The sequence below is a fragment of the Lonchura striata genome, chromosome 12, assembly GCF_050655825.1.
Source record: "Lonchura striata isolate lonStrDom1 chromosome 12, ASM5065582v1, whole genome shotgun sequence".
NCBI lineage: Eukaryota > Metazoa > Chordata > Aves > Passeriformes > Estrildidae > Lonchura > Lonchura striata.
Window position 1 is genome coordinate 7,561,293 of NC_140714.1, and position 12,158 is coordinate 7,573,450.

The 12,158-nt window shown below is 41.4% G+C and overlaps 1 protein-coding gene across 1 annotated transcript in view; it reads right to left on the reverse strand.

The window, feature by feature from the left end:
* Positions 1-12,158, reverse strand: part of PTPRG (protein tyrosine phosphatase receptor type G) — a 391,091-nt gene that overhangs the window by 32,586 nt on the left and 346,347 nt on the right. The window contains exon 14 of the mRNA XM_021537228.4: positions 9,324-9,415. Coding sequence (XP_021392903.4) covers positions 9,324-9,415 — 92 coding nt within the window. The remainder of the gene's footprint in view (positions 1-9,323; positions 9,416-12,158) is intronic.

Below are 12,158 nucleotides of genomic sequence, written 5' to 3' on the forward strand. Positions count from 1 at the left end.
TTGGCTGCAGCAGACCAGTGTGTCCAACCTAATTTTGCAGAAGGCAGAATTTAACTTTAATTGTGATCTGTGAGCCACAAAATACATTTGAAATAACATGCTCTCCAGTCCATTGAATTCCCACCAATTTCAAGGATGGGTCTGCACCAGAAATCCATGGCAAAGAGTGGTTAATTTTCTTTTTATCATCATCACTGCATGGTGGCAGTATGTCTCCACCTTTATAGCCATTGCTACTTCACTTCTCTCTTGTTAAAGGTCCTTTAGTGCTTCTCCTCCCTTTTTCCTCTTCTGCATTTTCATTCTAACTCCCTCCAGAAGCCTTAACTCAGTGCAGTTTCTTACCAGATTTGATGACATGGGTAACAATTACACATTAAATAATTAAAAAGGAAGTGTTGTTGACATATGAGCTCACTACGTCAGGGGGAGATGAAGCTACCCATCAACTCAGGAAAACCACGCTGGAGCAAATATTATTATTGCACACCAGAAAGATTAAAATCAGAGCCATAAACATTAGAAACTCATAAAACAGTTGAAGGTTTCCAGCTTCCAAACTGGTGGGGTAACAAGGTCCAGCATGGTCTGTGATGGGACAGGCACAGCCCTGAGGGGATGGGCAACCCACAGTGTGCAGGATGTGGCTGGTCCCCCTGCACACCCACCCTGCCCCAGCTGATGGGCACAGGGAAGCAGCTGCACAGGAGATAGAACCTATCACATGAACCAGTGCAGAGGAAAACTGAAGCAATCTGGGCTGGAATTTTTCTATTAATAACCTCCAACTCCAAACTCCTGTCCAGGAACACAAATCACTTGAGCTGGGTACAGGCACGCTTAGCCACGGGCAGCTTGCCAGGCCTCTGGCAGAATGTGTGCAAACACACCCAGCACTCTGCAGTGGCTGAGACCTTCTCCAGGAAAACCAACAGATGTAGCTAGATGCACAGAATCTGATTCTGCTTTAGCTACCGTCAGCCCAAAGGCTTTGGTTAAGCCTTCTTTCCATCTTAAAGCAAACAGACTTAAACGACTGTAATTCTTTTAGTCGATTGAAGAGATTAATAGAATCCTATAATGGCTAATTAGGAGCTCTCCATTGTTCTGTGCATATTCACTTTTGTACTATGTACTTTTTCCCATCAAGAAGCTGGAGTGACATTTGATATTATCAGTGCAATCCTTACATTTTGCAAGACCTACACATTATTCAAAGAAAAGAGGGAGGTGTTTTAATAACATACCTTCACCTCTAACACTGCAGATATAATTACATTTCTGTCTAGCTTGGGTTTAGCCATCTGTTTTATCAGTGTCAATAAAGTGATTCTGGATTTACTTCACTGTGAAATATGAGCTGAATCTGGCACCATAATAACGTACTAACCCTTTGTGTTACACAGAGAAAGAAGTTTACTCAGATGGACAATATTTTAGTAATATTTTTTTATAATCAGATACTACCAAAGGTGACACATGGCAAGATATGTTTAATTTCTGTATTTAACATATTGGTGGAGTTCCCATCTTGACTTGCTGGCCCAAGCCAAGCACCTGAGAGGAGTATCAAATAAACCCAAAGGGGAGCACAAGGCAGCTCATTTCCTGCCACAAAAAGACAATGCCAAGAAGAAAATCATGTTTGTTTAAAAAGATGACTGTAGAGGAAAACCTTCACTAACACCTCCTTTTTAAAGAAATGGCAATTGCAAATGCAGAATATTTAACACATTCCTTCATAAGACAGACACCTTCAAAAGAAGCCCAAAGCATATAGAAGCAATAAAGTTGGAACAGGGTTACATTTTAAGTCCGGATAATTAGTAATCCTACCAGGAAGGATTTCCCATGGCTCCCACTTAATAAGCTGCCTTTGTAATGTTAAAGCAATAGGGGCCAATTTTCAAAGAAAAATAGGATATCCTATCAGAAATGACATTTCCACATAATAGGGTCTCAGATTCATTTTCATTCATTTATAGTCTGAGAGCTCACTGGATAGTTTAGTGGCATTGTATTGGAATAGATGGGTTTGGGTCAGGAATTAATGAAGAAGGTCAAAACCAATGTGCTTCCTCATATTACCTTTATTTAGATGGAGTTTTGGTGTTTCTGAAGACCAGATATTTGACACATTAAATAATCTTGGTAAGAAAATTCTCCATGTCTTTTGTTCTGTCTGTAAAGGCTTTCTGTTCTTCAGCGATTATCTTACCCAGCTTCCTAAATCCAATATACTCCCTGCATCTTATGACTTATTCTTAATGTGAAAGCTTATTTGGTTGGTTTGTGAATCCCTGCACTTCAGTCTCTCATTTACTAAGCCACCTGGATTCATGTGCCATGGCTGTCACGTGCCTTGGTCCATCTGCTCCCACAGCAGCCACTCGCTGCTCTGTGCCATCCCTGCATCCCAGGAGCACCTCCATCAATCCTCAGAGTGCTCCCCACAGCTGGCTCCAGCCAAAGAAAGAAGGGATTCTCCCACTGCCCTCTCCCTGCCTGGGGCCTCAGCAGTGATCTGAATCCACCTACTGATCTGGCTGATGACTGTAAGAAAAGATTGATTGATTTGTGGGGAAGGGAAGGGGAAGAATTAGTTATTGGTGGGGTAGATGGCCTAAGCCTATTCATTAGGATGACAAATAGTGAAGTGACAGGGAATCTTCTCTTTCTGAAGGCAGCACAAACTTAACTTGGCTTATGATGATCATTAAACCAGTGACATGGTTAGGAACATTGATCCTGAACATAGAGAATCCACTATGAACAGTGTATCCTTGCAGTTCTCGTTTTCCCAAAATATCTACCAGTAGGATTGTAACAGGACTGGATTTGATCTCTTAATTCACTGAAAAATAACATATATGGACAAAATGCTTTCCCATATCCATAGCAAACAAGCACCTTTCTGTTACCAGCAACACTCAACCCTGGGATGTTACTTCATCTTTCACTCTCTTACTCTCCATTCCTAGAAAAAACATTGAATGCAATAACAGGATTTTTTAAAAGCTATTTATTTAGTGTTAACCACCTTCTGTGAAGTTTCATGGGTTTTTTGCTTTTTAGGCAGGATGGAAAAATTCTGCAAGCTGCTGGAATACCTAGCATCAATATTTAGGATGCAATTCACTTAAAATGGAATCTAATAGCCATTGCATAAGCTACAATACAAACCAGAGTGAAGGCTTCCAGAGCTATGGCAGCAGGAATTACCATGTGGAGTGTGATATTCTGTCTCCTACAAGAGTGGCTGAGCATATAGAATACTGCCAGGATGAATAGCACACCCCTGGGCAAAATTCTGCCCCAGCAGAGATTATTAAAAATTCCCATCAACTCAATTGTCCACCTCTAGAGAAAAGCTTAGACAAAACGTTATAAACCTGCAGATTGAGCATCCATTCCAAAGTGCACATATTAAAAGAGTTCAAAACTCCACATGCTGCTCAAATTTTGGGACAGATTGAATTTGAAATGTCTGAGCAGACAGAAGTAGTCAGCCCTTGCCCTAAGTCACCCAAATACTGGACTCTCCAAATAATTCCACATGTAAAACATGGCAGTGCCCAGCTTTCTTCAAACCATTTTACATTTCATGCAGTTGAATAAACACATTTTTATTGTCACAGCCTTTAATTCTGCAGTATACTGGCTTTCCTTGCATAACTATTTAAAATAAGAATGCAACTGAAGCCATTGTATTTCAATTGGAATAATTAATCTTTCTGGCTGATTGCATTTACTTGCTGTATAAAATTTTTTGGGAAATATAATAACAGTTTTATTTGTATAACATTAATATAAATTAATTTATAATAAGACAAATTCATTAAAAAGCCTTAGTATTGAGAAGGTGTCTGCCTTCTGTGGAGATCAAATTTCCATAAATACTATAAAGACTATGCAATAGGTTTCATTCTAGGACATCAAAATACCTGCTGAATATCTCTCAAGGGTGGCACCCTCCTAAAGTCACTGACCTCAATAATTAAGACAAATTATAAATGAAAATGAATTAAGATTAATATGAACTCATTAAGAGTTGATTACTGTGGGCACTAGTCTTCATTATTGCTCATTTGTAATCATGTGTTTATGAAGTACTATTTTTAATAAAAAGCACCTTTCAAAGTGAAAAGGCAAGGAAAACACTCTGAACACATTTGAAACTTCTGGAAAGATGGGCATGCTGAAACTAAAACAGGAGTCCTTTCAGCAAGGTAATTGCTATCTGCTATAATCTAGTCAAATGAACACAAGGGCAGGCCTCTAATAAAGGGAGGACGTGAAAAATCAGAATATGAAAAACCACGTGTGTAATTCTGTAGCTACATTCCTCTCTTGCTTCAAGACTTAATCTACCTACAACGCTATTAGCCATGTGTCAGTCAGGAATATAAAGATATTAATGATAAAATTTTATATGTGTCAAAATAAGAGCTCACTTTAAATATGCTTGTACAAAGATTAGCTTATCATTAATTATAAATGTAATAGCAACACACTTCTTCCCTTTAAGCATAAAGCCAATTTCAGTCCAAGAGAATGAAATGATGTGAATTTTCCCTTAGCCCAGACATTAAACATGATCTTATTTGGTGTTGCCAGCTAAGAAACACAATTTTAATCTCACACATTTCCATCCTCAGGTCCCAGTCTTGCCATCAGTTACACACAAGCCTTAAATTTGAGCTCATGAAGATCCACTCCAGGGCTCTGCCTCCCAGTGTAACACCCCTCAGAAAAGGATCTATCTGCATTTCACATGGCCACCATAAAAACACATTATTTTGTGTTGTAGCCAACCCCTGAAGCCTCCACTAGAAGAACCAGAACTAGATATCATAAAATAAATTCTACAGTGTACTACTGCAGGAGCAGGGTTGGTACCAGAGTAAAAGGAAGGTGGATGTTCCCTAAAATACCTTGATATTTTCTTGGCTTCAGAGGATGGCTGTGTTTGCCATATTGCATTCATGAATTTAATTGAAGCTGAAGATAGGTACAATTCACAATATGGTGCTGGAACATAAATCCACAGGGAGCAGAGAGCAGCAATAAAGTTTTAAGCAGCTGAAGAACATTATTTCTGTGCTCAGTGAAGAGCTTCATGCCCTTGAGAAAGAAGCCCTGAGCTGCAGCTCCTGTGCCTCACAAGCTCACTGTGCTCAGGGCACTGGCACAGCCACAGACAAATCCTGGGCTCTGCTCTTCAGCTCTGGGGATGCAACTTGAGACAGCCACACCTCAGCAGAGAACTGTAAGATACCTGTGCTGGGAATCTGCATTTTCCTTGTCAAATGAGATACTCATTACTGCCTCAACAGAAACAGTTTGTCAAAGGGTGAGTGCTGCCAGAACACAGCAGCTGAGCCTGTAAAAAACACATCAAGTCTGACCCCTGACATTTGTCAGGAAAGGTTCAAGGCACTATTCAAGTTATGGAAGGGCAAAGAATTAATAAAATGGACTCATGATGGGACTCTTTGTAACCATGGAGAGATAGAGGGAATGAAGGAGGGTCGTGAGTGCCCTGGCCTTCACACTCTGGTGGGTGTGAGGTGGTAAAGCACCTTTTTATTGCTATTCCCCTGTTTCCTGGACTTGTACACCCATACTGAGACATTCTTGAAAAACCATGAGTGTTCTTCCATCAGCTTCTGCCACCAGTTTTTTAAAATACATTATTAATAAACTCCATGACAAGTTAAAAAATTAATTTAATGTCATTTAAAACTAAAACTGAACATACCATGACCTGAAATAATTTTGTTGGGCAGAATGGCAGGGGAGTTTTCAGAAATCTGCCATTGATTACAGATGCAAAACTGTTAGGTGCAAGGCTTATGTGAGTTGAGATTCATACCTCAGATGTAATATTCAGTGGGTGACTCAGATAATGATAACTCCTTTGTCCTGTGTTTCTCTAGATCAAGCAGTGCAGGTAATTATGAATAATGATAATGATTTGGATCTCAGAGAGAATTTGCACAGATAGGCACACACCTATGGGTGATGTGGCTTCCTGCACAATAATTAAGGATGTAGCCAAGGGAAGTGGAATAGAAAATGGATAAAATTATTCCTCTGCAAGATTTTTTAGCAGGTAGCTGGCAGTCTGATTTAGAGCTCACAGACCTGAGAAAACAGAGAGCATAAACAAGAGCAGGACATGGTGCAGAAATAAACACAAACGCTACCTCTGATTGTGCCAACACGTCACGGAGCAGAGCAGCGGCACACAGGAACAGCAGAGCTCTTCTGAAACCTTGGCTGTGTCAGGACCTCACTGTGCCTGGCTCCTGGCAGAGCCAGCCCACACCTGGGCCAGGACCAGCCAACCCAGACCCACCCAGTTCCCTCTGCCCAGCTCACTGTGTGCTCAGATGGGTCTTGGCAAATGTGCTGGACATCTTCAGCCACGCTGCTCTAAATTGCCATCAGTGTGGCTGCTTGCTTTAACCAAGAGTGGAAGTTGGTCCACTGAACTGCAGGAGGTAGAGGCACAGTCCCACAGGAACCTAGTCAAATTCCTCTTGTAAAGATGGGGTCTCACAATCTAACAAGGTTACTTTAAAAAGCTTGTTTCTGTGAAAATGCCACTTACATTTTGCTTCTAGTATCAACATGGCAAGTAAGACTTTCTCACACCCTGCGGCAGCTTCCAGAGGAAAAGTTCAGAGGCTTATAATTTCATCAGTTGCCACCAGTTTAAAGGAGAATTTTGTAATTTCATGTTCTTGAGGCATTTCAGTGGGCTGTCTATGTGGGAGCAGCAGCTGACGTCAGGGAAGACTGTCATCCAGCAACAGGTATGTGGGGGAAAACAGCCCACTCCTACACCTCCAAACAAGGAAAATGCCTCCGAGAGCTTCAAGATCTTTTAAGGCAGTATCCCCCATATTTGGAAAAAGCCAACATAGCTGGAATTTTTCTCTATTAACTTGACCCTGAAAGTATCCATGTATTAATTATTATCCCAGTACAGGTGATAGGTAATACACACAGAGTGAGGCACATACGGAGGGTGATTTGGCTTTTGGTGACCTAAATAGCTTTAATGTCAATGTCAAGCTCTTCAAATTCACCAGTTCATTCTCTTTTAAGGTTTTCTGGGCATGATTCAACTTCAGATTAAGGCCTCTCCATTTGGATGTCTGCATGCAGGTGTCTATCTATGTCCATTATATCCAGAAAAATGTCATTAGATTGAGAATTCAAGGGTTGGATTCACTCTTGTGACCAACTAGACTAAACCTATTTCTAAGGCCCAGTTCTTGATGTGCCTTAAGGCTCACCAGCAATCCTTGCAGATTTTTAACTACAAAGCTGCTCAAGGTGTCCTGCAGCATTTGCTCAGGGGATGCCTTAATCTGCAGTGCCCCTTACCAGGGGTGAGCAGCCCTGTCTCAGCATTACTGAGTCTGAGCACACCACAGGGAGCACTGCAGTGACAGCAGCATCATGAGCCTCACAAAGCTGCTGTGGTCTCACAGCCTGCCTTACTCTAGTCATGGGAAATGTCCCCAAAGACAATGTTCTGTTCCCAGTCACTTTCTGCTATGTCCCAGAATGGCTGCTGAAGAAGCACTGGTGCATATTCTGCCCTGACAGTACCTGCTGCTTGCATGGTTTTAATGGAACTTCTTCAGCCTACACTACAATTCATATGAATGCACTCCAGTCTTAAAGGACTGACCATTAAAACATCTCTGTGCAACAGGGAAGAACCACTGTCTCAGCAACACACACTGCAGCATGAGAAGATGGAGCTTTCTGCTGGTTTCTTTTATCTAAGAAAAAAGTTGTCTCAATTACAGTAAAAATACTGCACATTGGTCAAAGAGGTTTTTGTCTGAAGGGAGAATTTGTCTCTTTCCAGTACCTTGTATACGTAATCCCCCGGATTTGTGCAGTGCCAGAGTCCAGTTTAGCCCAGCCTCCCCTTCCCCACAAGCTCCAAGGAGGTACCACAGGAGAGCAGGCATGGTGGGACCACTGAACTGACTGCCACAAGCAGACCCAACAGGCATTTGTTCCTCTTGGTTTCAGAGTAGGAAGAATGGAGTTCTCCAGCTATTTAAGTACTCCTGTGAAAATTAATCACTGGTGGTCTAAGATTAAAACCTGTCACCTCCTTTACCCTAAAGGAGAAGGATGACTTCTTGCTAAGGACGTGAGGTGGCCAGGACAGGCATTTTAGTCTCCAACAGAAAGGAGAGGGGACAATAGCACATTTTCTTTATTTTCAGTGGTACAGAATCAGACTGCAAGGCAAACTGCCTAACGCTTTCTGCAGGAATGTAATAGCTGACCTTTTCTACTAGTTCCCATGGGTACTTTGAAAGACTCTTTCTAGAAATAAGTCACACATGTCTACTGAATAAAATCAAGGAAAATATAGCTAGACTCTTTCACTTTGCTCAGAAGCAAGTTTCTTCAGCGTCTCAGAAAAGGCTCTGAATGTTTTTTTGTAAAATGAATCTAATTAGCTACAGATTGAATCCCAGATCAATGATGCAGATACAGAATATGACAAGGAAACTTAAAACACCTTCAAGAAACAAGTGCAATCCTTTGACTGAGGTCAAAACAACATTTTTGGTATCTTAATTCTGCCTGTGAGACTGACCATCATCAAACAAGGCAGTGGCTGCAAAGGCCACAGTAACACCAAGCTGCTCTCTGTCAACACAGCTTCATGGCAGCTGCATCCTGCACTTAATAATTCCCCAGGGAAATGCCTCATGAAGAGAGAATAGCACTGTACTCTGCTTCCAGCATCACTCTCAGTATAGCTGAGAGGAGAATTTGACCTTTGGTAACTTTATTAATACCAAATTAACAGATGGCTTTGGACTTTGAGATTGTTTGTTTATCCCTGTGTCTCACTGTCCTTTCTGAGAGCCCCAGGTTCCACCTCTACACATGGTGAAAGTGGGGGCAAGGACCCCAGTCTCGAGAGAGCAGAGGAACTGAATATCCCTTCTCTGCAACCTGCCCTGCTGGAGCAGCTGGTTTCACCCTGGATGCAATGTCTCAGTGTTTTCAAGACTTGTTACTCATGTTTTTGACATTTTGCAAAGGTTATTCTGAAATTTCTATTAAAACAAAGTGGGAGAGGTGTCTAAGGAAAAATACAGCATTGGCACTCGGAGCCCCATTACAAAGCACATTAAATTAAATGAAGCAGCACCGATAGAACAAATTTCTACCAAACCTCCATGATTTATCACAAGCACAACCTTCTCTTCTTTATGTAATTAATCCAGTACTCCAAGTAGCACAAACACAGGAGATTAAGACCATCTTACCTGGAATAGGTATAATGGGAATACTTTCATTGGGGACCACACGGGGGGAACTGCTGTCCTCCACATAGAAATGAGCAGTCTGGAAACACTTTCTGTTAAAGAAAAAAGAAAAAAATAGATTCAGGGTGTGAAAAACTTCTCACTGAAAAACTTTTGCACATGTTCTGTTTCGCTATTTCTGTTCTGTACTTTCAGATGTTATAATTTTAAAACACTGACACACGAAAACATATGTTTGTTTTCTACAATTACAATTCTTATTCCAGATTCTGATGTGCTCTGACTCACTGACATCTGACATCCACCCATCATAAATGCCTCTATACATTATTGCTAAGTACCATTGAATATGAAATTATAATCATAAAAGTTAGTGGCTGCAAAACAGGCTTCAAATACACCATTAAGAAAGGAGCTCTGCACACAAGAAACACATTCAGCATACAATTCAAGCCCAAATCCACCTAGGACACTCAATTTCCAGGGAAAATACACTTGCTGTATAAGTTTCTGCTGTGTAACAACCACCAGTAACACAGCATCTGTAACTGCTTCATATCATGAGCTGCTATGAAAGCTATCCTTCAAACATTAAGGTTTTTTGCTTGTTTGCTTTTTAACGCTAATGCCATATAACCTTCATCCCATCCTCCTCCTGCAAACTTGTATTACATATGCTGGTACACAAAAATCCAACAGACACTTCCCTTGGGCCCCAGGACTCCTCTCTAAAAAGGCCTACAATGAAGAGCAGAACTTAAATCCACCTGACTCTTTTTTACCTGTATTTAATGCAAAGCAGAGAGCACAAGCTGGTCATCACAGAAAAGGTACTGAGTAGAATACCATCAAGAGATCCGGGGAGACTCTGCATGGTGATGTTAACTGAGGCAGGGTTTTCCAACGCCAGCGTCACTGCTCATTGCTGACTTAATGAGCTGCTTGAGGCTGGAACTGAATATTTAATGAGTCTTGCTTGGTGTGAGCAGCTATTGTGGCAGGAGAAGGGTCTGCTCTCGTCTGCGGGGCGCTGAACAATAGCTCCCCAGTGCAGAAAGATCCCCCTCACTGTCACCCTTCAACTGCTCCTCAACACCTGGGCAAAGTTTGTGGGGGCCTGGTGAACTGTGCCTTTGCCAAGTTGCAGGTTCCCTTGCTCAAACATATTTGCACATGTGGTTTCCAGGCTGCTGCCTTGCAGTTCCTGCAGTTTGCTGCTCTGCAACTCGGCCTTTGTGCTCCCCATGCAGAGCCCATCGTCAGAGCAAAGCCATTTGTGGTGCCTTTGTTTCCAACATCCGTACATGCCAGGGAGAAAAAAAGTCACTGGAAAGCAAACCACTCTCTTAGGTGAAACCAGGATCTAAAATTATCACAGGTGCTTGCTTTCCATGCACCTGTACTTTCTAGTGCACAGGCGCAGTGCTTTGTAATGCGAGCACAAGCTATGGCAGCACAAGTACAACTTAAGACAATACAGAAGAAGAAGAGAGTGGATTTCACAGCATGGAGTCACTGTCTGGGAGCAGCTTTCTATTTTCAGGCATGATGGCTTGCATTCTGCTGAAGTTATATATTGAGTGAGTATACTTTTGTTAAGAAACAGCATAAGGTGAATTCACACATGAGGATGTAAGATGTACAATAGTCTCACAGCATTTAAAAACATGGGTTGAACTCCCCCCCCCCCGCCTCACCACTTGCTCCCTGTTCTCATTTTTTTTTTGGCAGCCTTTATTTTGGACAATGAACACCCTGGGGGCACGCAGTGGAATAAATCAGTCACACATAAAGAAGAAACTATGAATATGAAACAGGCAAAATGTTCCTGATTTTGATGTATTTGGGGCTCTTTCCCTTGAGTCAATACTACAGAAATCCTTGAATGGCTTCTCCTAGTAATGAAGGCCTTAAAAAGGTGTTTGATAAAAAGACAGACCTTTATGCAGGGATTTACAGGATTTTTTAAGCTGATGATATTGAAGAAAAGCAATTTTTTTGGTTAATTTGTTATTTTATACTCTCAGAGGCTCTGAAAGGCTGGCATTAAGGTTTTTATACACAGTCATAAGACGGCTTTTCCTTAATAGCCTCAAAACATGTAAATGTGTCAGATAATCACACTGTGCAATATTTTAAGGCCCATGATGGCAATAGCTGAATACCCAGCCCAGTGCAACTTTGCTGAGCACAATCTTGGATTAGCAATGTAGTGAATTAATATTTCACATAGTAAAGTTTGCTGCAATCACTAATGTAATTAAAATTCTGTATTTTAGTCCTTGAAGACTTTCTGCAGCTGCTTTGCAAAGACAGACACCTTAGACTTTGACTAAAGGTTTTCTCAAGTCACAAACATCACACTCTTGTCTAATGTGCATATGCAACACAACACTTTCATTACTTTACAATATTGGATTGTGGCACATTAGGCGAAGATACGTCTCTCAAACTTTTTTTTTCCTCCACTTGTTCACAATAGCTGTAAATAGTCTAAGTTTAGCCTATACAGCTGAGCTTACTGCACACAGGCCATGGCATCCCTGTCCCAGTGGCCTCTTCTGTGTTTCAGATCTTTAAAAGATCTTTTATGGGTTTAACAAATTTGCTGAATGGATTTTCCAGCAAGTTCTGCTTACTGGGATTATTTCCCATTCTGGCATCTTTCCTCTGTGCAGCTCCGGGAGGGAACAGATCTCAAGGTACCAGGCAGATGACTCCAGCTTGGATAATGCCCATTCTTCCTGAGTAACAAAACACCTGGCCCCAAGTGGAGCCTTTTGGAAACTCGTGTCTGGTTTATAGTAATAAATACTGATAGCTGCCATCAAGGCT